General features: G+C 38.6%; 1 protein-coding gene across 1 annotated transcript in view; it reads left to right on the top strand.

Moving 5' to 3' along the window:
- Nucleotides 1-22344, top strand: part of CDC42SE2 (CDC42 small effector 2) — an 81986-nt gene that overhangs the window by 35862 nt on the left and 23780 nt on the right. The window contains exon 3 of the mRNA XM_005423576.2: nt 12361-12673. Coding sequence (XP_005423633.1) covers nt 12620-12673 — 54 coding nt within the window. The 5' untranslated portion in view covers nt 12361-12619. The remainder of the gene's footprint in view (nt 1-12360; nt 12674-22344) is intronic.

Raw genomic sequence — 22344 nt, 5'->3', positions numbered from 1 at the left:
GGTATCTTCAATGAAATTGCATTGAAGTGTTGAAAATTTGTGCACCACGTGTTTTTATTTTAAGCTGGCTATATGTTCTTAGTTATTTTTCTGCATATGTAGGAAAGATGTCATAGTGTCTTTTCGGCTCAAAGCTAGACATCACTACCTGGTTTTCTATTTTACTTTTCTAAATTTTAATAAGTTATTATTGAACTTAATTTGGTAAAGCTGTTCATATTGTCTGATGTATAAAATAAAAAGTGGCAGGTGAACTTAGAGAAGTCATGGTTATAATGTTAACTAAAAGGCTTTTATTAGTGATTACATGGTGAATTACTGTTAATCAGTGATTGAATGGAAATTAAATGGTAATCAATTAAGCAGTAATTGAATGCGAACTAAGCAGTGATTTAACCAAATTTTCAAGAAAGGTGAGAAGGAGTGGTAACTACAGGCCTGTCAGTCTCACTGCAGTACTTCGTATGGGTGTTATTGAGAACATCATAAGGACAATGCAGTCATTGGTCACAACCATCATGAGTTTATGAGGGGAAAGGTCTGTTTACCAAACTTAATTTTCTTTTACAAGGTAACCTACTCAGTTGACCAAGCAAAGCCAGTTGATGTAATCTTTTTTGGATTTCTGTAAAGCTTTCAATACCGTCTCTCTCAGGACCCTTCTGGAGAAAATGTCCAGCCCACAGCTGGATAAACACATCACGTGGTGGGTGAGCAGCTGGCTCATGGGTCAGGCACAAAGGGCTGCAGTGAATGGGGTGACATCAGACTGATGTGACCTGTCACTAGTGGGGTTCCATGGGGCTGTGTCTTAAGGACAGGGCTCTTTCATGTTTTAAGAAATGGTCTCTGAATGCAGATATTAAGTAAATTGTCCTACATGAAGTAACTTTACCAATTATACTAAATTAAGAGGAGCTGTGGACTCCCTTTAGGGTAGAGAGGCCCTACAGAGAGATGGGGATAGACCAGAGAGCTGGGCAGTCACCAGCCATATGGACTGTAAAATGAGCAAATGCCACATTCTGTGTCTGATCCAAAGTAATGCTGCTTGAATATACAAACTGGGGAGCAAGAGTCTGAAAAGCAACCATCCAGAAAGGGAGTTGGAAAGAGATCTGGGGCTTGGTTTTTCTGGCAAGTTGAGTATGAACATGAGTGAGCAGTGCCCTGGCAGCCAGGAGGGTCAGCTGTGTCCTGAGGTGCATCAGGCACAGCATCAGCAGCCAGGCAAGGGAGGGTGCCACTCTGCTCTGCACTGGGGCAGCCTCACATTGAGTGCTAGGTTTTGGGTTACACAATTTAAATATCTAAATATCTTTATATCTAAAGCTATTAGAGAGGGCAGCGTGACCAAGATGGTGGTAGGTCTTGAGGGCAAGAATTCTGAAGTGTGGTTAAGGTGGCTTGGTTTGTTCAGCTTGGAGAAGATAAGGCTGAGGGAATGACACCATCACAGTCAGCTCAGGCTGTTTCTGTTAGCTCGTGGCAGGACATGGCCTATATTCCTTAGTTCCTGTGAAGATAGGGCCTAGCAGAGCTCTGCACAGCAGGACGGACTTCAGTCAGACCTTCTTGTTGATGATGTCTGTCTGGATCAAAGCCTCTTCACTCAGAATGGGTTCATCCATCATGGACGTGCCAAAAAACAAGATCTCTAAGAAAAAAATTAGTAAGCATCTGTCACAAAATGAAAGTCAGTGAGGATTTTTAAGATTTTGTTTGTAGTTGCATTTTTTTCATACTCTGTGGAGGTAAACATTTTTATCAGTGTAAGCAGCATGAGCTCTCTTGATCAAGTACTTACTTTAAAGAGTAAAATAAATACTCAAATTCAACTCAATATTAAGGATCATTTGCAGTGAATTTCAGTTTTGGAAAGAGGGAAGCAAAGAACAGTAATTCCTTTTAATTAATATGCATTTTATTAATGTGCTTTATCTGAATCAAGCTGAAATTTGAAGATTAGTTACCAAAAAAGATATTTTGGAAATTACAGTATTTCTTCTATCATAAACAACCCTGTATGGGTACTGCTGTTATTGCTAGTAAGGAGGTATAACTTTGGGCATGTGTAATGCCTGAGTGAGAGCAACTGTGTGTATAAAAAAATCTGAAGAGTTTCTGATTTTTCTCCCTTTTCTGAATTTCATTGTCTTTTGAAAAACAAATGTTCCTTCCAGCAAAAAAATCAAAATGTGCTGTTGAACTGAAAAATGTTATTTCATACTGACTACAACTCTAATACATGTTTGGTTTTTTTTTAATTAGGTATCCCTAGAAACCTTTTTTTCAATTGGTAGTTGTTCTCCTTAATACCAGCTGGCTATCTGAAGTTTGTAGAGGCAAAAGCTTATTAGCTTTCTAGTTGGTGATTTTCATACTTGCTGGATATAGCATGAGAGCCTTAGCCATAGGAATGAAATACTTTATGATTGCTGCAGTTACTAATTGTAGGTTGTGTGTGTGGCTTTGTATGGACGTGTGCACGCACATGCAGTCACAATATTTAGTGGGTTTCTTGTGTGTAGATGTGGCTGAAAGGAGTTTACTGTGCTGTGGAAGTGTGGGAGCTCTCTGTGTGTGCTTCTCAGGGGCTGTATTTCAGTTCATTGTTTTCTTTGCCCTTGTTTAAGTGTTACAGAATTAGGACACTCTTACCTCCATTATGGCATACTTAAATTATGGTACTTGGACGAGATTTCTTTGTTGCTATAGGTATGTCTGGATTTTTGTTTGCCTTAAGTGACATTTCTTAAAGTCACTTCAGGCAAAGGAAAATCCAGACATACCTATAGCAACTGAAGTCTGAAGGCAGGGGAGAAAACCATTTACTACTGTATACTGCTAGGAAAAGGTGAAACCTGACCCTCCTGTCTAGGCATCACTTTATGCTGTATGTTACACATTAATGTGCTGCCTAATCTCTGACTATTGATGGAGAATAGGAAAAAGCCAAACATTTTACCAATTTTCTTCTTCTCTACATGGTGTGGTCTGAAACCACACATAATTCTTTAGACGATTTTTACATGAATGCAGATTTCTGACTTTAGCATTCTTTATGAGACTTGCTTTGTGAATGTACTCGTGCTGCTCCCCATGCTTATCTTTAAAGTGAAATCTAAACAGGCCCAGTTAGCACTTGCCACCTCTCACAAGTTCTAAAATTTCTTTGCTTTCTGGCTCTGCCATATGCCTCAGTTACATCCTGCTTTTCCTGCCAAACTTGGGTGATATTTCTGTACCAATTTCTGTCTGAAAATGGACTGCGTGTAAAAAGAACCGAGTGTTCAGTGTACTTTTCTCAAGTGTCTGGTCAGGAAAAACTGATACCACTTCAGACCAGTCAAAGCCTGATTTAGACTTGTGTGCGTGTGGTTCTTGTGTGAGCACTCTTCAAATGAGCAAGCAGTAATGGAGGTAGACATTGAAGCCAAGAGATGTCACCTGTATTAAGCTGCAGAGTGGTCATTTCAATGAGTTCTGAAAGTACACTGGGCAGTGACAAGAAAATGTACTGCTTCTTGGGAATCAGTACGCTTGAAAAAATGACTGCATGAACTCACAAGTCTCTGCCTACAACTTCTCTGAGTACCCACTCCTGAAGTCCTAAACTGCACTTCTGCTCTAGAGTGACCCAAAGTATCTTTGAAAATGTGATTTGTCTTAGCTTTTAAGTTTCTTTAAGCCATATCCCATGTGCCTACATGTGGATGCATATACAGAGCTCAGGTCATCTAAACGAGCTTAAATCATAGCAGGTTAAAAATACCCAGTTCTGTTGCATTTTTAATAAAAACCTATTTCTGTTTTGTTTTTTGCAAGCTGTGGAACTGAAAGTTAAAGCAGAGACATCCTGCTGATACATTCTAGCTATTTGAAGCATGCATTGTGGCATGCCAAGGAGGACTTGAACAGAGAAAATTCATCTGGCTTTTCACATGGCCCCATGAGAATCCTGGGTAGTTTCATGGGGTAACAGTGACATTGACTTATCCAGTCCCACAAAATGTGAGACTGCTTTTGCTTACTGCACTTGGTCTCATAATTGTTTTGCACTCAAGTGGGAGGTGAAGTGATGTCCAGGTATTAGATAAATTACTTTTATGTAGAATTGCCTTGTTAGGATTTAGGCTTCGACATTCTTCTGTGATCTCAGACCCAGGGGGAGGTTGACAAAGCTTGAGGAGAAGAATGTACCGCTGATAGTGGACAAAAACAAAGCAGAATTTATGTACCACAAGGACTTTTGGCATGACTCCTACGATAAGGAAGAAACTAATAAAGCAAACACAGCAACTGTGTTGAGACCAGCTCCAACTAGTAAAAAGTAATTCTGACAGAGGGAGATGGGGACCACCGACCAACAGCCCATGAACTAAAAAAAACCTATGGACTCAGGAGAAAGTCTGAGCATGTGAACTACTTAGCATGAGAATCATTTAACCAGTAAAAGGTGTAATACTAATGAAAGATCCCTGTGTAACTTGTAGCCAATGAACTGTGGTTTCTTTCTTTGTTGAAATATTTAAATGATGTAAAGCTTTGGTGAATGGGGAGCCAGCCTTTTGTGGGTTGTCACCTGGCTCATGCTTTTCACAGAACTAGAATAAAAAAATAGGAGTACCTTGTGTCCACATGTAAATTGGCACTGCACACCAGGCATTTGGGACAATGGAAGTAGCAGCAATAATTTACTGAAGTGCATTAAAAGGTCTTTAGGTACAACGTCAGACTTGTGTTGCACCACAGTTTTTACAGGTTTTACAGTGGCTGGTTAAAGTCTGGAATAGTGGTGTGCCATAGTGATATATTTTTTATATGGAACACTTCCTGTACTGTTAAGAGTTTGCCTCTGTGAACTCTTGCACTTCAAATGGCCTTTCTTCTCTTGTTCACACTTAGTCCTTTCCTCAGTCCCAAACTTCCCTTGGATATTGCCTTGATGTGTTAGTTTCCTGTTTTCCCTGGAAAAAAAGAACATTTTAAATGCTTTGAGTAATGCTTTTTATCTGTTGTCGTACTAAGGGTGAGGGTCCCTTCAGTATCTTGTGTGGTCTGCCATGTATGTTGTGAGCATAGACTGTTCCATTCTCTCTAATGCTGCACCGTTTTTAAAATTATGGTCTCGCTGGATGCCAATGTTGATGATTCCCCATCATTACTGTAGAAGAGGGCAATAATAATAATAACTGGGCATTCTTCAGGAATGTTAGTTTTTTTGGGTGGTTTCTTTCTTTCCATTCTTTACAGAAGTGGTACGTTGTTGATGGTTTGCCTTGAACCATTACTTTGCCCTGTTCATTTTTTTCCTCCCTGACTGGTATTACCTGTTAGAAGTAACAAAGAGGCTAGCTGAGAAAAGCATTGTTTTTCCTTCTATGGGACTTGCCACTTAAGAAGAAAATGTTATTGACCAATTAAAACTTTATCTAACAGCATTTTTTTTCATGCAAATAGGAAGTCAGTATGAAATCAGATTTTCTAAACCATACGAGTGAATTCTCAAAGGCTTCTCACTTGTTCTTACCTGGCTGTTTTTGGAGGTAGGGCAAAATATGCCTGGACTATGTTTTAGGTAGGACAGAACATATTTATTAAATCTGTGGTTTGGGTTCCTGTTATTTAGTAAAAAAATTTTGGTTATTAGTTTTCTATTAGGTCTTTCTAAATTTTCATAGTGCAGAACTGTTAGTGCTGAGGTTTCAAGAGAAGTAGGTTGCTGTGGGCATGTAAGTGTGGGGAATAGTATGAGCTATGAATTGACTCTTTCAGAAAGGTGCATTGAACCCATATATATCAAATGTAGTTATTAATTAAAGACAGGAGGAAGCTTTGAAAATAACTGGATATGATGAATTTTAATGTGACTAAGTGGTACTGTCTCATTTGTTGGCTCTGTGCCCAAAATAGTAAGGACCTTTAAAGGGCTGGATCCCTCACGTGAAATAAATAAATATAAGTGAAGGGCTACAGAATAAAACTCAGGCAGTTGCAGATAGGAGTGTAAAAAAAAATAAAATAAAAATGTTTAAAGCCTTTCTGCTTTAAGGTCACAGTTGGCACTTGCAAATGTGTTTACTGTCACACTTGGTGACCAGTACTTTCCTTGACAGAATTGCGTGCTTTCCTGCTGTCCCCTTCTTTACATCTCCCTCTCATGCTATCAACAGCCTGATAAGGAAAACCTAGTATTTCTCCTTAGAAACTTGCTGTGGTTTCCTTCCTGTATCTTTTGTTGCTCTGCCATGTATTATGCCAGGTGGATACATTTATTGCAGGGGAGCTTGTGATGACTTCCTACAAACTGAAAGCACAAAAACTGGAGCTGTTCAGTGAAAGATGGGATTATTCCTAAAGCTAGATTCTGTACTATTAGCAACATCTACAATTTTAAAAAATCACCCCGTCTCCTTTAAGTAAGCTGTAAATAGTACCTTCATACTATTCCCCTGTTTTCAACAGTCTTTCAAACCTTAAACTCAGAAGAAAATTGCTCTAATACTAGTAATTGTTCATGGCTATTCATTTGTGTTGAGCTTGGTTTGAAGTACAAGCTATTTCTAAGTTGCTTTAGGAAATATACTAGTGAAAACCATTTTGGTATTAATAGGGGCAAAAAATAAGAACTTACTCCTGATGACCAGTAATCCCAAAATCAAGCCCTATTGCCTTACGATTTTAGTAATAATGTGAAAAATTGCATCACAAAGACATGAATAAAAATAGCCTTTTTACAGAGTCAGGACATATGCATTCAGGGTTTAAAAATGCACAAGAAAGCCTAACTTAGACTTTGAAGAAGACTGTTAAATGTATTGAAACTAAACCTTAAGGGACTTGGGAGGCACTAATGCAGAACCAATATGGGAAGATTATGAGGAAATGAAAAAAGAATTTCAGCCTCATGCAGGTTATGTTGATGGCGAGTGTTGGCTTTTGTGCGGCAAGAGTTATTTGCAGCTCAAGTTTCTCAGGATTTGAAAGTGCAGAAGACAATTGCTGCTTTAAAATCCGTGTCCAAGTGCCCAGAAGTGTCTGTTCTTGTAGGGGGGAATGGAGGACGAGTGCTTCTGTAAGTTCAGTGCCCTGATGAGATAAAGTTTTTGATACAAAATTCATGAATGGAAGTAACTTTCTCTGTAGGTTGTCTTTGTTTAAAACCTCTTGCTTCTTGTAGATGGTTTGTTTCAAAAAATTAGGCTGGCAAATGAAAACATCTCTCACTTCCTTTGAGAGCTGGAGAGTGTCCTCTGGTTGCTACAGCTGTAAGTGTGTATAAGTGTGCACGAGCTCAGCCTCTCCCTTAATCCTCTTCCTCCCCTCATTTCTGTTTGCCATATGACTTAATTTAGTCATCATCAAGATGAAATATTGTGGCTACAATAGAAATTTAAAGTGCAAAATGTGAAAGAAGTCTTAGAAATACATTCAGAAATTATAATTTTCTACTTACAGCTTGCAGGATTGAAAGAAATTATAGGTTTTTCAAAGCCTTTAAGGCATAAAAAACTAAATTAAAATACTCCTGTATTTCATGGGATGAATCTCCTATAGTAAGAACAGCTGGAAGGTTTTTTTCTTTTGAAGTACTTGAGACTAAAGTACTGTTAGTGGGCTTGGTTGTGACTTTGTGCCTACATGTGCTTATTATGGCGCATCATGTTGTGTTGGGACATAACATGGCATGGCATGATTTTCGGTCATGATTTGAACAAAATTTTTTTTTTTTACCCTTTTCCCCCCCATTCTTCTTGAATAGTACTCAGAGCTTTGGAGCAAGCCTAGTTAAATTCAGATGCTAACACCTGTAATTTTTTTTTTTGTCTTCCTGTGGTTTTATTTATGTCAAGTGGTTGTCAAAGAGTGTTGTTATCACATTTCCTGTGTAAAGCCACAGTGAACGGCATACAGTCAAAGGATATAGAAAATTCACCCTTAAAAGGATGCCTTTTTAAAAAGACCAGGCTGTTTTCAGGCTGCATATTTAATAAGTAGTTTTGTTCTAACTGACTCTCCACAGCATAATGGACATTCCTGTTTGGATCAGTTAAGGTAAATGCTGTCTAACCTGTTCTATATCAATAAATGTAAAAAGCTCAGAGGGAAAATTGATATCTTAGTTTACCTTTCCTCCTTTCCTACTCTGTATATTTCTCACCAAAAAGCTGATACTGTTTTAGTAAGAAAAAGAGCTGATACTATTATGAAGTGTGCTTTGCCCACTAATCATTAATGCAGTGCTTGTTCTTCCTGCCTTTGTGACTGGTGTTTTACAATAAGCAGTAGTTTTGGTTTTTGCATTAGACCAGCCACTGTGAAATAAACCTTAGAGTGAAGAAAATTACCTTATTGGTGTTTTACTTTAAATTTTAAACAATTTATTATTTTTAAAATTTTGATTTCTTTATACTTAGAATTTCTCGAAATGTTACGAAATTGATATCATAACTAAGGTATAAAAGCCTTAAGATGCAACAGAGTTGTTCAGCATGATAATCCTGTGTGTTTTTGTAGTGTGAATCATCCACTCTAAAATAAGTTGCACTCAGAGTTCAGAAAGTTTACATAGGAAAAACAAATCGGTGTTTCATCACTCATCACTGATAAATTTCTGATTCAGACAGAGTAATTGTCTTGTCTTGTCTATGTGAGCTCTATGGTGTTCTGCCACTCTGAGCACCACAGACTGAGCAAAGAACAAAACCAAAGGGTGGCAGAGCTGTTACTGTGAAGTGTGTTCTTCAGCCTCTGTTGTGCTCTTCATCTGGCAAGTCTGCTCTGACAAATGCAGCCATGCTGCAAACCATGCCATGTTATGGTGGTGAGACACTGGCACAGGTTGCCAAGAGAAGTTGTGAATGCCCCATCCCTGACAGTGTTCAAGGCCAGGTTGGATGGGGCTGGTGAAAGGTGTTCCTGTGGAAGGGAGGCTGGAACAAGATGATCTCTGAAGTCCATTTTAACCCAGACCATTCTATGGTTCTGTGATTCAAATCTTAATCCTATGAAAAAGGAGGGAACTAGATGTGAAATACTGCATATATTTTGAGGCCTCATTAATTGCAGCTAGGCTTGGGGTGCAGTTCAAGCTTTGCAGGAACAATTTCCCAAGAGATTGCTAGTGTGCTAATGTTAGATAATTACCTGACTAGAAGCTGTAGGCCACTATGATATTTTTTTCTCTTTCTTTCTTTATAACCAATAATTTGGAAAAGAACTGCAGAATTTTCCTGTTTCAACTTGATCTTCAAACAAGCTACTGACAGTGAAAGAGAAGTTTTAGTGTGTTGTCATTAACATCACCATTAGCATCAATACACTTTTTTGCTTTCAGCTTAATTGCTTTTTCTTTGCATATTGGTGCAACAGATTTATACCTGGTATTTATTTTAACTTGATTCCTGTAAAAATAATTTGTTTAGCAGACTGGGAAGATGTATGAAATCCCAGAGCTCTGAAAAGTACTGCTAAGCATTTGTTTCCTTTTAAGGGGTGCAGTTAATGTCAGTTTTCTCCAGATATACTGATATGTCAACTGTGTGTTTTAATTAAAAGTCAACAGATTGAAAAAGTGTTGGTGATTGTCGAACCACCAAATTAAAGGCAAATGTAGCACTTTACAGGCAGTAGAATTGAAAATGCCTTTTAAAGAATAAACATGTAATCAGAGGTTATTATTTACAATCTTTAGCTTGGCTTTGCCATTCAAAAGCTTTAGATCTAAGGCAGGGAGTCAGCTTTGACTGTCCTGGAGGTCACAAGTCCTGCATGCAGAGTGGCTGTGTAGAGTAAGACTTCTGCACCCTTAGGTGTTCTGTAACCAGGAAGAGCTTTCCATGCTCACAGGTGCCCACACAAAGCTCTTCAGGTTTATTCCCAGGGCTTCAGCTCAGCCCAGTGCCCGAGGCTGCAGTGAGCTGGAGAAGTGTGAACAAACCAGTTATGACTGAGCAAACACAGAGACAGATCAACAAAAAAAAATCTCCCTGCCCTTCAGAGTGTGTCTTCTGTACTTGGGTGTAAGACGCAGATCAAAGTTAACCCTCTCTAAGAATAAGAATTTGCTATGTCAGTTCTGGACTTAGTCAGAAAGAGATTGTAAGGAAGCAACAAGTATCATCGTTTCAGGAGTCACAAATCAGAATATTGGGGTACTTGCGCAGCAAGAAATGCTCACTGTGCAACACCCATTCCTTGCTCTAGAGCTTAAAATATATTAAACTTGAAAATGCTAACTTTGTTTGATTTCTCAGTTCCTCATAATCTGAACCACTAGCATTGGTGGGGGCATTGCTGTGTTTCAGAACAACTTCATGCCTGTCTTAGAAGTAAATTAACCGGCTCTTAAGGAGACATAAGCTGTACACCCACTGGACTAGAAGTACCAAATATTACATGCTTAACATGAGTTAAATGTATTTTACTTCTGATTTTGTAATATACTGAATCAAATTTAGAAAATAATTGTGTGGTCTGCAAATTCTGAGCCTGTAGAGATCAGCTGAGTATTTTTCTGTCAAGGTTTTCTTTGTTACTCTTGCTATTTAAAGTTAATGAAATTTTCAGTCACCAGAATAATTGAGAAAATCGGTCTGAAGCCGCCTAAGTAAGGAGTGAGAACTTCTGTAGAGACTTCTTGGGTTTCACACTACTGGTTGTTGAAACCCGAGTTTTGTTGCAATTTCATGTTCCATTCATGGGATTTAGATAGTGATCTTTAAATCAGGAAAAACATTGTTTAAGTAGTGAAAATAGGTCATGTTAGCACTGTTCTAAGACCTTTTTTTCAGGTGCCTGACAAGCAAAAGGTTGTGTAGAAGTATGTTTGTCAGAGCGGGGATTGTTTGCTGGTTTATGTTTCCTTCTTGCCCTCAAGGTATCCTGTTTAATAAAAGTTGCTTTGTTTTATATGGTGTTAGCAACAGGATAACATAGCAAAGCATATCCCTCCCCCCACCCCCCTTCCTGTTCTGATGTTTAAGCAAGGAATGTAAGAAACAAGCAGATAAACCTAATTTTGACAGTATCAGTTGATTTTTCAAAGCTAGGAGACAAGAGTACTTTAGATGGGGTTTTGCTATTTAGATGTTGTTACTGCAGCACGCGTTTTTTTCTCAAAGAGCTTCAGATAGTGTCTCAAAAACCAAGAAATGTGAGAGCTTCCCAGAAACTTTGGAGATAGTACGGAAACTACTTCTTTTTGTGCGTGTTGTAGAGAGTAGTTGTGGAAAGTACGTGGCTAGTCGTGGCCACACAGTGCAGTGACTTGGCGCGTGTGTAATAAATGAGGGACAGCTTTGGTCATGTGCTTGGCACGTAGAGAACTAATGAGGGTGGCAGCAAAGTGGAGCTGCTCTGCCACAGAACATGTGTACTGATATATGCCTAGTTTCATGCATTGCATGGAGCCTCCAAACCACTTCATACTATGAGGAATTGCATAGAAATAGAAATTGCATAGTTGTGCAAACATATGTGTGAGTGAAGATGCAGGTGTATAAAGGATTGTTAAGGAGTATGCCAGTAAAAGCTTCTGAATATTCATTATCTCACTTTCTCTGGAAGCAAAGTTTGTGATACATTGCAAGATAACTGAAGTCTCACAGGAATTTTTATTGCACTCCTACTGAAAGGAACCAGAATGGAGGTTTACCAACAAACATTTTTTGAGCAAAAGAATGGTTGGAATCTGTAGCCTCATTTGTTCCACTTGAGGAGTTTTAGAGGTTTAAGGAAACAATTTCAAGGTCTACAACTAATACTCTATTTTGAAGTAAACTGTAAATGAGGCATACGGTAGAAGAGGGTGGAAGGAAAGCAAATACATTGTGTTGACCAGGTCTAGCCATTTTGCAGATATTCTGTGTGCAGAAATGTATTTGTTTCCTTGACATTTAGGAGAGCATACCTTTAACTGACAATTGTGTAACAGGGTTGAGGTTAAATACCATTTAAATCTCAGACTGTGAGTGTATGATGAGAAGTATGTATGCATCGAGAAGTATAACATGTTAACAGGCATGATTCTCTAAGAAGATAAAGGGGTGTATGGGCAATTACCACTGTCTGAAATGACATTTGAAAGTTAGAAACAAATGGAGATGACTGCCAAAAGATTGGACACCAATTCTTGGTATCACTTAGTCTAACCAAAGCTGGAATGTAACTGTCATATGGATTTATGTTATATGTCATTTTTAGTAGTCACTGTAGAAAAAAGCACCTGACTTGTTTGCTAATGTCTTTCAATCTGTGATTCAGGGTATTACCAAGAAATCAGTGGTGTGGGTGGCTGGCTTGGAGCTTGAGATTCTTTGTATTCTCTCTTTTTGATTAATGTACTTCTGTTTTCAGGTTCATGTAACGCTAGGGACCAAAGAAGCATTCGTAATATTTCTCTGGTGCTGGGATCAACCTTCTGGAAGAAGACTCTAAAATAACTTTTTGCCTTCAAGTTCTTTGTCCTGGGACTGACTTGTCTTTGGTGAAGAGCTCATCAGAAAAGAAAATTTTCACATTGGAGCCATTAAAAATAAACCTGTTCAAAGAACAGGCAGACTTACAAAGGTTGAGTCCTGCTTTTCATCTGTGTTCCCACTTCAGACTGTAAACAATGAGTGAGTTTTGGTTGTGTTTCAACTGCTGTATTGCAGAACAGCCTCAGCCTGTAAGTATCAATATTGGCACCGCTTTGTTTTTGTATAATTAACTAAATTATTCATGTTTTTTAGTTTTCTTTTTTTTTTTTATTAGGGCTGTTTGGCCAGCCTTGGTGAGAATTAAGCAATTAACTGATAACCTGCGTTGATGGGGGATCAAAAGAGTCTGCTCTAAACTGCTGTTACTTTCCTGTTCTTGAGACTGAATCTGTCCAAAGTCTTTGGAAAAAGCTTATATTTGTTGGAATTGAAAAGGAGGGGTAGGGAAAAAGGTGATGAGGACGTAAACTGTCTTTCTAGAGTAAATAACTTTTTAGTGGAGGTGTATAGGTGTCCTCACTTCTATATGAGTTGAGGCCTGCCTTTGGGTGTGGCTAGACAGTGATGGTAGAAGAAAATTGTTACATGGAAAAGCCCAAAGTGAAATCCAGTCCTCCACCACCTTAATTTAAAAAGGATTTCATCTTTAATTATTAGGTTAGTATTTAGATTAAATCTTTGAAGAGTGAAGGGATGCATTCATATTATAAATACTTTTTTAAAATAATAGAATTTAAAATGGCTGTTGTGTGAAAAAGTATATAGCAAACAGTTAGATAAAAGAAAATTTCAAAGCATATGTTAGGAAAACAGAAAATACAGAAATATTCTTTGTTTTCATATATTTTTAAGTACCTTTAGAGTATGTTTCTGAGTCCAGTGCTGTTGGCAGAAATTCTGCCTGTGTGAAGGTGGAATTAACCAGGAATATGGTTAGGACTGTGAGAAACATCATTTTACGATGTGACATCCAGATCAAGCTAAGTGAATATATAGAAATTACAGTGGTCATACAGTAGTTTTACAAACACGTTAAAAAAAAAACCCAATTACTACTGGTAGCATTTCAGTAGTAAAACCAAGAGAAACCCAGAGTGAATTAAGAAACCTCACATTAATATGCTCAGCTGCTAATATTTGGCTTTAGGGAAACTAAAGGATTGAAAAAAAGAACCTCACATTAGGCATTGTCTTTGCACAAAGCCTGAATTTCAGACTGATGGCATGCAAATATTAAAGTGTGACCGTTAACATTTTGAACTAATGAGTGCAATTTTATTTCAGTCTTAGTCAAGCAGAGTTGTGGGAGATGAACTCTGAGATACTAGAATGGGAAGCTGTGATCCTCCTCTCTTGCTTGGATACCATGCAATCTTTTAAAATGTTAGCTGTACTCGTATGGAGCCAAAGTTATTTGTCTCTTTTTTTGAACATATATTTGAATAAGATGTGACAGTTCAAAGTATTTCAGATAGCAAAATGGCATATTCTGTTCGTTTTTGAGAATCCTGAGGCTCAGTCCTTATAAAATCTTGAGTTCTGTGATCTGTTTAAGTCACTGCCCAAGAAATCCGCATATGTTAATACAGTGGTCTGTGAATAATGACTCATGAAGCAGGTGGAGATTGTAGGTGGAAAGTGAAGGAAAGGGAAGCAGCACGCTGTGTTTCTGCTGATACAGTGGTGTGCATTGGCTTGATAGTTAAAACCATCCTTGTCTTTAAGATCCTAATAGCATGTTGTTGTGCACTAACCTAGTTTCTGAAATGTGTCTTTCAAGTGTTGTAGGAGACTTGCTTGTTACAAAGTGCCAAAATTCTTCAGGATATGTCTCAAAAAAAGAGATGCATGTCCTTCTTGGCATACTTGATGAGAGGCACTTCATTTTCCTTTCCCTGCAGTTACTCATCTCATTTTGCTCTGTTGTGTTGTACAGCACTTGCTCTGCCATGCTTGGTTGCACTAAGTGGAGTGTTTAATCAGACACTTAGACCTCTGAGTAAGTACAGGAATGTTTTCCATTTCTGACAAATAGCAAAGCGTGTACTGTAACTCTGAGGCAAATAAGTCTGATAAATGAGACTAGTGATAAGCAAGCAGTTTTCCCTGTCTCTGCAGATGTTGTGTGCTTCCATGTTCGAGAGAGACTTGCTGAAAAACATGCTAGTTTTCAGCCCCAAAATACTGTTACATATTTTCCCATTGTATCATAAACTAAGTGAAACATGCAAACTTGGTTAAAAGTTGTGTGTCTGTCCCCCGCTGTGCATTCAACTTGTCAGTTGAGTTTAGTTTCTAAGGAGAAATGCCTAATCTGCTCAGTCTTATTCCTTTCATGTGCCTTCTTTCATTTTATGGCCTGCATCTCAACCACTTTCATGGCCTGCCTAAGTGTCCCAGCCACTTCATGTTCAGCCATTGCATGTTGAGTGCCCTTCTTCTGGGGAAGGACTAATGTGGTCTTGTAGCAACACTAACAACCACCAGCCTCTCAAAATAGGCCTTGAAAGCAGGAGGTTAATTTGCCGAATGTTCTGATCAGTGTTTTAAATGTTCCTTCTATTTTTAAACTTCTATTTATTATGGAATATCCTGAGTCAAAAGTGATCCAAAACAATCGTGGACTCCAACTCCTGGCCCTGTGCAGGACAGCTCCAAAATACACTCTGTATGCTCAGGAGTGTTGTCCAAATGCTTCTTGAACTCTCTCAGGCTTGGTGCTATTACCACTTCCCTGGGGAATCTGTTCCAGTGCCCAAACACCTTCTGGTGAAGAATCTTTTCCGATATCCAGCCCACACTTTCCCTGACACATCTTCATATGTTCCCTCGGGTCCTGTCACTGTTCAGCAGAGAAAGGAGAATCAGCACAGCAGGAAAACCTTGCCCACATCATCAGCTGTCTGTCCATCCTGTTCCAGGGCCTCATACCTGTTGTGTGAGGGCACTTGGGAAGGTGAGGCAGGCGGGGAGGGAACTTGCCTGTCACCACAAGCAGTAGTAACCTGCTTCCATTCTCCCCTGTGTCTCCTGGGTCCCCTCCTTCTGCCAGGGGACATGTTCTGAAGTGATTATTTTTTCTCAGTATCTTTGGCAGATGCTGATATCTGAGGCACCTTTAATGTCATGGATAGTGACATAAATGTTAACTCTCCTTGCTAGAGGGGGAAGTAAAAAGAAAGTCTTAATAGTTGCATGTTTCTGTGGTATTTTTAGCATCCGTTGAGGTAAGGAATTTCATTCTCTCTTGAAATCCAGGATGCCAGAATTGTCACCACTTTCAGAATTTTGCTGGCAAAATTCTAGCATAATACATTTAAAATGGCCAAATACAGCATCTATATTCTTTTCAGCTATAGTGCACTTAACATGAGAACTGCACATGCATGAGTCCTTTCAGTCATTTTTATGGAAGGACAATAAGAGCACATTACTTTGTGAATAGCATACCCCGGAGCAGAGCAATAACAACGTTGTAGTTATATACTAGTGTTCTTTGTGGTTCCTTAAATCAAAGACAGTGTTCAAGTATTACCATCATCTTTTAGTGAAATGTATCTTGGCACAGCTTTTGTCTTTTGTCAGTGCTAACTGTATGCCCCATGCTGCTGTGAAATAAAACACCTGTCTTGGAAAGCAGTGTTCTACTCTCTCTCCTCAGTGTTACTTTGGTTGCTAAATATGTCACTTGATGTATCCAAAACAGCAGTACTCACCATCATGGAAGGTACACACCTTGGAAGCTCTAAGCTGCTCTGAAACAGAGTGATAAAATGAAGAAAGCAGGTATTCAAAGCAACAAAACCAATTAGGGATGCAGCTGAAAGAAGCATGTTCCTTGTGGTGGCTTCTTGATAGCCTGTGGTTCTTACCACAGTAGAATCCAAACAAAAGCCAAGGGAGAGTGTTCTTGTATCACACTCTAAGTTGGGTTTTTTTTTGATTCATAATGTATTTTACCACAGTGAAGACTGCAGACAACGAGTTGCTTTCATATCTGTTTTCATGATACCAAGGAGGAGATACTAATCTATTAATAACTCTGCCCAGATTTTCTTGGTGGTTTAAGTAGCCTGAATTCAGTTTCTTATGATCTGACCTTTGTTTTGGGAAAAGTAGCACTTTCTGTGATTGTATGTTTTCTTACACCTCCCACTGATATCCTTTATAGGTTCTGTAAGCTGATTTTGTTTCCTAGTGCAAGATCAGTCATTTTTCACCTGCTTCCTCTGTGCTATCATCTCATCCACTGCTATGATTCACTAAACTCTGCCAAGTTTCCACTACCAGATGCATTGCTCAATAACAGAAGCTTAGAAATCTTGCAGGTTTTTAGAGGAAGTGTCCATGGTTTCTTTCTTAGGCTAAGCTTGTCGCCTTCACCAGGAATCTGTTATTTTCCTATACTGCTTTCTTCCTGGTCTGTCCATTTTTAACTTGCAAAGTTAATTTTTGGTCTGAGAAGCCTTTGGTCATGATCTGGTGCACTCTCACCTGATTTGGGCCAAAGCTCAGTACAGCTGAGCTTTCCAGTTTGCTTTGACCTTGCAGTAAAATTATTGCTCTGCTACAAAAGAATAAACTATGTTCTATTACTTCTGGTTCCAGGCTTCCTTCCCTAGTTAATTTGTTGATATTTTGTTGTTTGTCTCTTGTTTAGATGATTTCCATTTTGTGGCTTTTTAAGGGGCTTTTATAGTTTTGTTGCATGGTATGCCATAAATGTTTAAAGTGGTTTGGAAAGTGAAGTTTGTTTAGTGTCTCTTTTGATGTATGAAAGAGGATCAACAGGTAGTATTTAGAGTGGGGAGGCCAGTCTTAAAAGAGAGGCAGGAAAAGCCCTGCACATACTGCTGTGTAACTGAGTGCCGGATGCTTCAGGAGACATAGATTATCCTAACCCTGGTTACCTAACGAAATTATCCATGGATGGGTGTTGTCAGCCCTCGCTACCTCTCTGGAGAAGGAGTCATAGACACAGCAAAGGATACATCTAACACTGCAATTTATGCAACTCTTATAAAGGAGAATTAAACATTCATTCATTAAACATTCACAAGGCACATTCATGTGCCTTATAACTGCAGAATAGATCACCCCCCCAGCAGGCACACATACCACCTTGCCACTTGAAGTACTGGTTCAGTACAGCCTCTGTGCTCAGTACAAGTGCTCTGTGCAAGTGCAGCTTCTGGCTTAAAATACCTAAAACTCAGGCTTTCTTTTTCATTAAATTCAATCATTCTACTGCATTCAGTAATCCTAGGAAAGACTCAGTAAAAGATGACAACCTTAGAGAACCTTCAGATTTCAGAGTTACCCAACTGAGTTATATTTTGAACTGCCAGTTTAGAGGCTTGAAATTCTTTCTTTTTCCTATTCAGTGCTGTTGTTAGAAGTAACTTGAGGGAACACCTTATCAAAGGGGGCAGAATCAAAAAAGCAGCAAAATGCTTGATTTTTATTTATAAAACCTGATCTGCTTGTATGGCTTTAAGCCTGATAGAGCTGCTCTGGATTTTTCTTTTACCTTTAAATTAGCCACCACACATCCTAAAATATCTTTGGAGATGTTCAATTATTAAACTGTTTACAAAGAAAACAAAGGAAGTGTTTTGTGTTTATGTATAAATACCTGAATGAAAATTAACTGAATATTTTATGTTCTTTTATAATGGCTGGGAAATTTTTAGCCCTTAATTCGCCGCATTGTTGCTATTTACTTGATATGATACTAGTTGATGATATGGAAAATAGCTCCTTGAAGGATGTTGGAAACAAGAATTATGCCAGCTTTCTGTTGATGATAATGTGTCTTGCCATTATCAGCATAGTTGAAGAAGGATGTAATATGCTTTTAATATCTGCAGGCTCCATGGAGCTCAGGCTTTCCACTTAAACATGGGCAGGAAGTCGATTGTGCTATTTGTTGATCTGGACACCAGTGCTAGAGCCCTTGAATTGCTTGTTTCTTATTTCTCTTAAATCTCCAAATTTTTCAGTGAGAAGACATTTTCAAGAGCAAAACCCTGGTATGAGTGACTGACAAAAGGAGCTTCCACAAGAACTAGTTGATGCTGCCTAGCAAAAGTTGATAGTTTTGCAAACACCCTTGGACACTGTGCTGAAGCATTTACAATGCAATTTTTTGTCATTTTTCTGTAATTTTTCTAATGGAACTTGAAGCTATAAAGCCCTGGTGTTTTTTGTGTGCCTTAGGTCTATTGTTTGTCAGTTCAGTGGTTTTATCCCATTCTGCCTTTCACGTCAGAGCAGTGGAGATGGGGAAGCATGAAGATTTAAGGGTATTTCTACTTGCCAACAGCTAGAGGCAGGAGTAATCTGGATATAGCCTGAGAGATGTGCACTTTCACTGACACTATTTGGAAGTATGCTTTATGTGAGTGAATAGAGAAGTGAGTTGTTGCCCTGAAGCTACGTGTTCAGCCTTTTGGCTTTGACTGCTGTTGATATGAAAGGGAGTATTGAGATTAGAGGCTTCCTCTGCTGATATCTCACTGTATTTTTATTGTAACTTTTCTGGAATGGATCTCAGTTACTCTGTTGGTGATAATTCTTAAGACCAATGTGCAACTCAGAAAATATGTATTTTTAAATTGCGGTTTTAAAGATCTTTGCCTGCACTTGCATTTTCAATTCCCAGCATTAGCATTTCACAATGCTGAAAGTTTTCCTTTTTCAGACTGTTCCTCAAATCTCTGGTTCTGCAGTTTCTGTCATGACACTTACTTACACAGGAGATATGCATGATACCAAAGTTCCCATTTACTTACAATAATGCTATTCTTCACTGCTCTCAAAGATCCTGAATTTATAAGGTATCCATTAAGTCAGACTTTAGTAGGTAATCACTTGTAATTATTTTCTTGCCTTTGTCTTCAAAGTGGCTTAGCCGATCACTCTAAAATGCTGACTGCTGTAATTCTGGGTGAATATCCTGCCACATGAGGATGTTCTCCAGAGTGAGGAGAACAGAAGAGTGGAGGGAGGGCAGAAGAGCTGAAGCTGTCAACTGCACTGGCATGCGGATTTGGGGAAGTAATGACTCTCTGAACCCATTGGGTATTTTTTGTTTGTCAAATAATTTTAGAGAGTTTTTTTAGTTACTGGGATGTATCCTCAAGAGAGCTGTAGTTAACTGTAGCCAGGGAAAGATACCATCTCTCTTTGTGTTTACTCTCTCAAATGAATGTGTAACACTGAGTGATTTCTTAATAAATCATGCTCTGAAAGTGACTTGACATTAAAAGGGATGAGGCTTAGATGGAATTTTTTAAAAATAGTTTAAACTACATTATCTCTCTTATTACAATTGTAAATTCAGCTCACTCAGGCTTAGAAAATAGTCTGGGTTTATAATATGTTGTCCTTAGTATGGACAGGGTTTTAATTTCTTTTCTCTGGCTTGTGGTATAACTTTTTCAGGGTGAACATAACCACCCTTGATGCTTGATAGTGTATCATAAAGGACTACCTACTTCACAGTTCATATGTTTTGGTACTGGGATGCTCTCAAATCAGACTGCTTTAATTGTGCCTTATCTTCAGCACATTGCAATTTACATGTTTCTCATCTGCTCAAGATGGTTTCAAGTTGGTATGTGGCTGCCTTGTCTCCAGGGAATGAGAAATTTAATTGAGCCCAAATTGTGATTTATCTTTTTAAGTTTGCCCAGACCAGCCTTTCTTTGCTGACATAGGGTGGCATTTCATGCTGTACTGTTCAGCCGCCTGGAGTCTTCCATCTCTGGACCAGACTTAGATCTCATCACAGTGCACAGGAGGAAATAGTTATTGCTTGTTGCTTATCAGTGTCTGCATGCCCTCTGGTTTACATCCAGCTCTCTGAGTGGGATATGGTGTAATACAAAGCTTTGTACTTCAAGTTTGTTAAAATAAATTGTGACCTTGAAAAGTATTGTACTTACTTAAAAAGCAAAACATTTCCCATGGGCAGTGTGTCATGACTGCTGAGTGTAGGTAAATGCTATGGAAATTTAGCATTCTTTTATTCTGGTGTCAGCTCCAAGTAGGTTCAAATCTCGCCTTCGCTGAAACCCTCCAGTTCTGTCTCTGGTGCCAAGTTCTGTTTTCTCCCAGTTCAGGCTTGACTCACTTGAAGGTTCAACATTGCAATTCTTGTTTTACAGCTGGAAAATGTTAGACAGGTTACTTGGGGAGCTGCTTGGTCGTCCATCAGCGACTTCAGAACCTGTGACCTTAAATTAGGAAAGAACAGAAAAATTGGGACGTACAGGATGACGTCGTGAAAAATTAATCTAATTTGAATAAAATGGAAGAAAGTACTTTCAACAGGATTTATGAATAGATGTTAATTGGAGATTACAGCAGAATGATAGAATTTTAGAGGTGGAAATGATGTCTTGGGAGGCTGACCTGGAACAGAGACTAGACAGAGCTAAAGGAATAAAGTAGGTATTTATTAAAATGGATACACCTTGGGCAGTACAAGAGCCCAGCCAGGGCTACACCCAAGATGGACCCAAAATGGTCACAAAATAGACAACTGGTCACAAGGTCTCACATTTTTATAAGTTTTGATCTATTTGAAAATTGGAGTGAATTGTCCAATTACAGCTTCAGGTTAGGGAGTCCCATCCTTCTTGTTTTCTCTCTTCAGTCCACTCTTAAGATTTTTGGGACTGAAAATTCTAAGAGTTGCCCTTAGTCTCAAGCTGGAAAATGATTGTTTTGTCTACCTACTCTGTGAAGAGAACTTACTTACACTTAATATGAAGCTCAGAGTTAGACACCTAGGCAGTGCAGAATCTAAAAACTATGAACACTAAAACTTAAAGGATCATTTCCCCCCTTTAGAGGGGGGAAATAAATTTTAAGAAAGACAGTTGCACAAAATGTAGTTATTAATCTTCACCTCATTATGTATATTTGCATAAAACTTATCATTTGGGGTGTTTTTTTAAATTTTGTGAACTGAAAAGCTGATGCTTTCAGGCATTAAATTGCCTAAAGAAAGCTCATATGTCTGTGTTCAGCTGGGAGTTGGAATTCTGTATTAAAGGAGTGGTATTACTTATGGAAGGAAATTACTCTTATGATATTCTAAATGTAGGTGGCTTATAAGCTAAAATGCACTTCAAGTATATTTCTTGAAAGACTAGAGTAAAATCTATACAGGACTTGTCCTATTTTACTCTGTTTGGAACAAATATTACTTTAAATACAGCTTGTTGTATTGCAGTTACTAAAACCCCATTTAATCCCTAGGCTCTCGGATGGTGGTCAAATAATGGATTACTGTTAAAATGGGAGAATAAATCCTGCCAGGCACAATTCCGGAGAAATACGCTGGGATGTGTAAACACACACGCACATACATGCACATATGCAACCTAATGCATTGCTTGTGTTTGTGGCAGCAGCTTGGCATTGCTGAACTTGTGAGGCGTGGAAAAATGCCAGTGCAAGAATAGGCATGCTGATCCACAGAATAGCAGGCAAAAGAGCTCACAGGCCTTTTACTCTCCATGGAAGAATATCAAATGCATGTTTTCTCTTTTTAAAATCGGAACTAAATTTTAAAAATTAAATTACTTCTGGGTTAATAGTGCAAAGAAAGGAAAATTTAGGGGAGGAAGGAAAAAAGCTTCAATCTGTGTAGTTCAGGGAATAAAGAAACAAGATTTGTGTGTGAGCTCCTTAATTATTGCTTTTTAAAACTATTTAAAAAATAGTTTTTTAAAATATGTGGTTGTAATGAAAGCTTGGATTAAACTGGCTGTTGGAAAACTAGAAATGATGCAGTTGAGGCCTCTTTGCATGGTCCTACCCTTAAAGAAACAAAACGTGTGCCATG

This window comes from Geospiza fortis, unplaced genomic scaffold (genome assembly GCF_000277835.1).
Source record: "Geospiza fortis unplaced genomic scaffold, GeoFor_1.0 scaffold167, whole genome shotgun sequence".
Classification (NCBI taxonomy): Eukaryota; Metazoa; Chordata; class Aves; order Passeriformes; family Thraupidae; genus Geospiza; species Geospiza fortis.
Note: the sequence above shows the minus strand (reverse complement) of the source record. Positions and strands in the feature narration are given on the sequence as shown.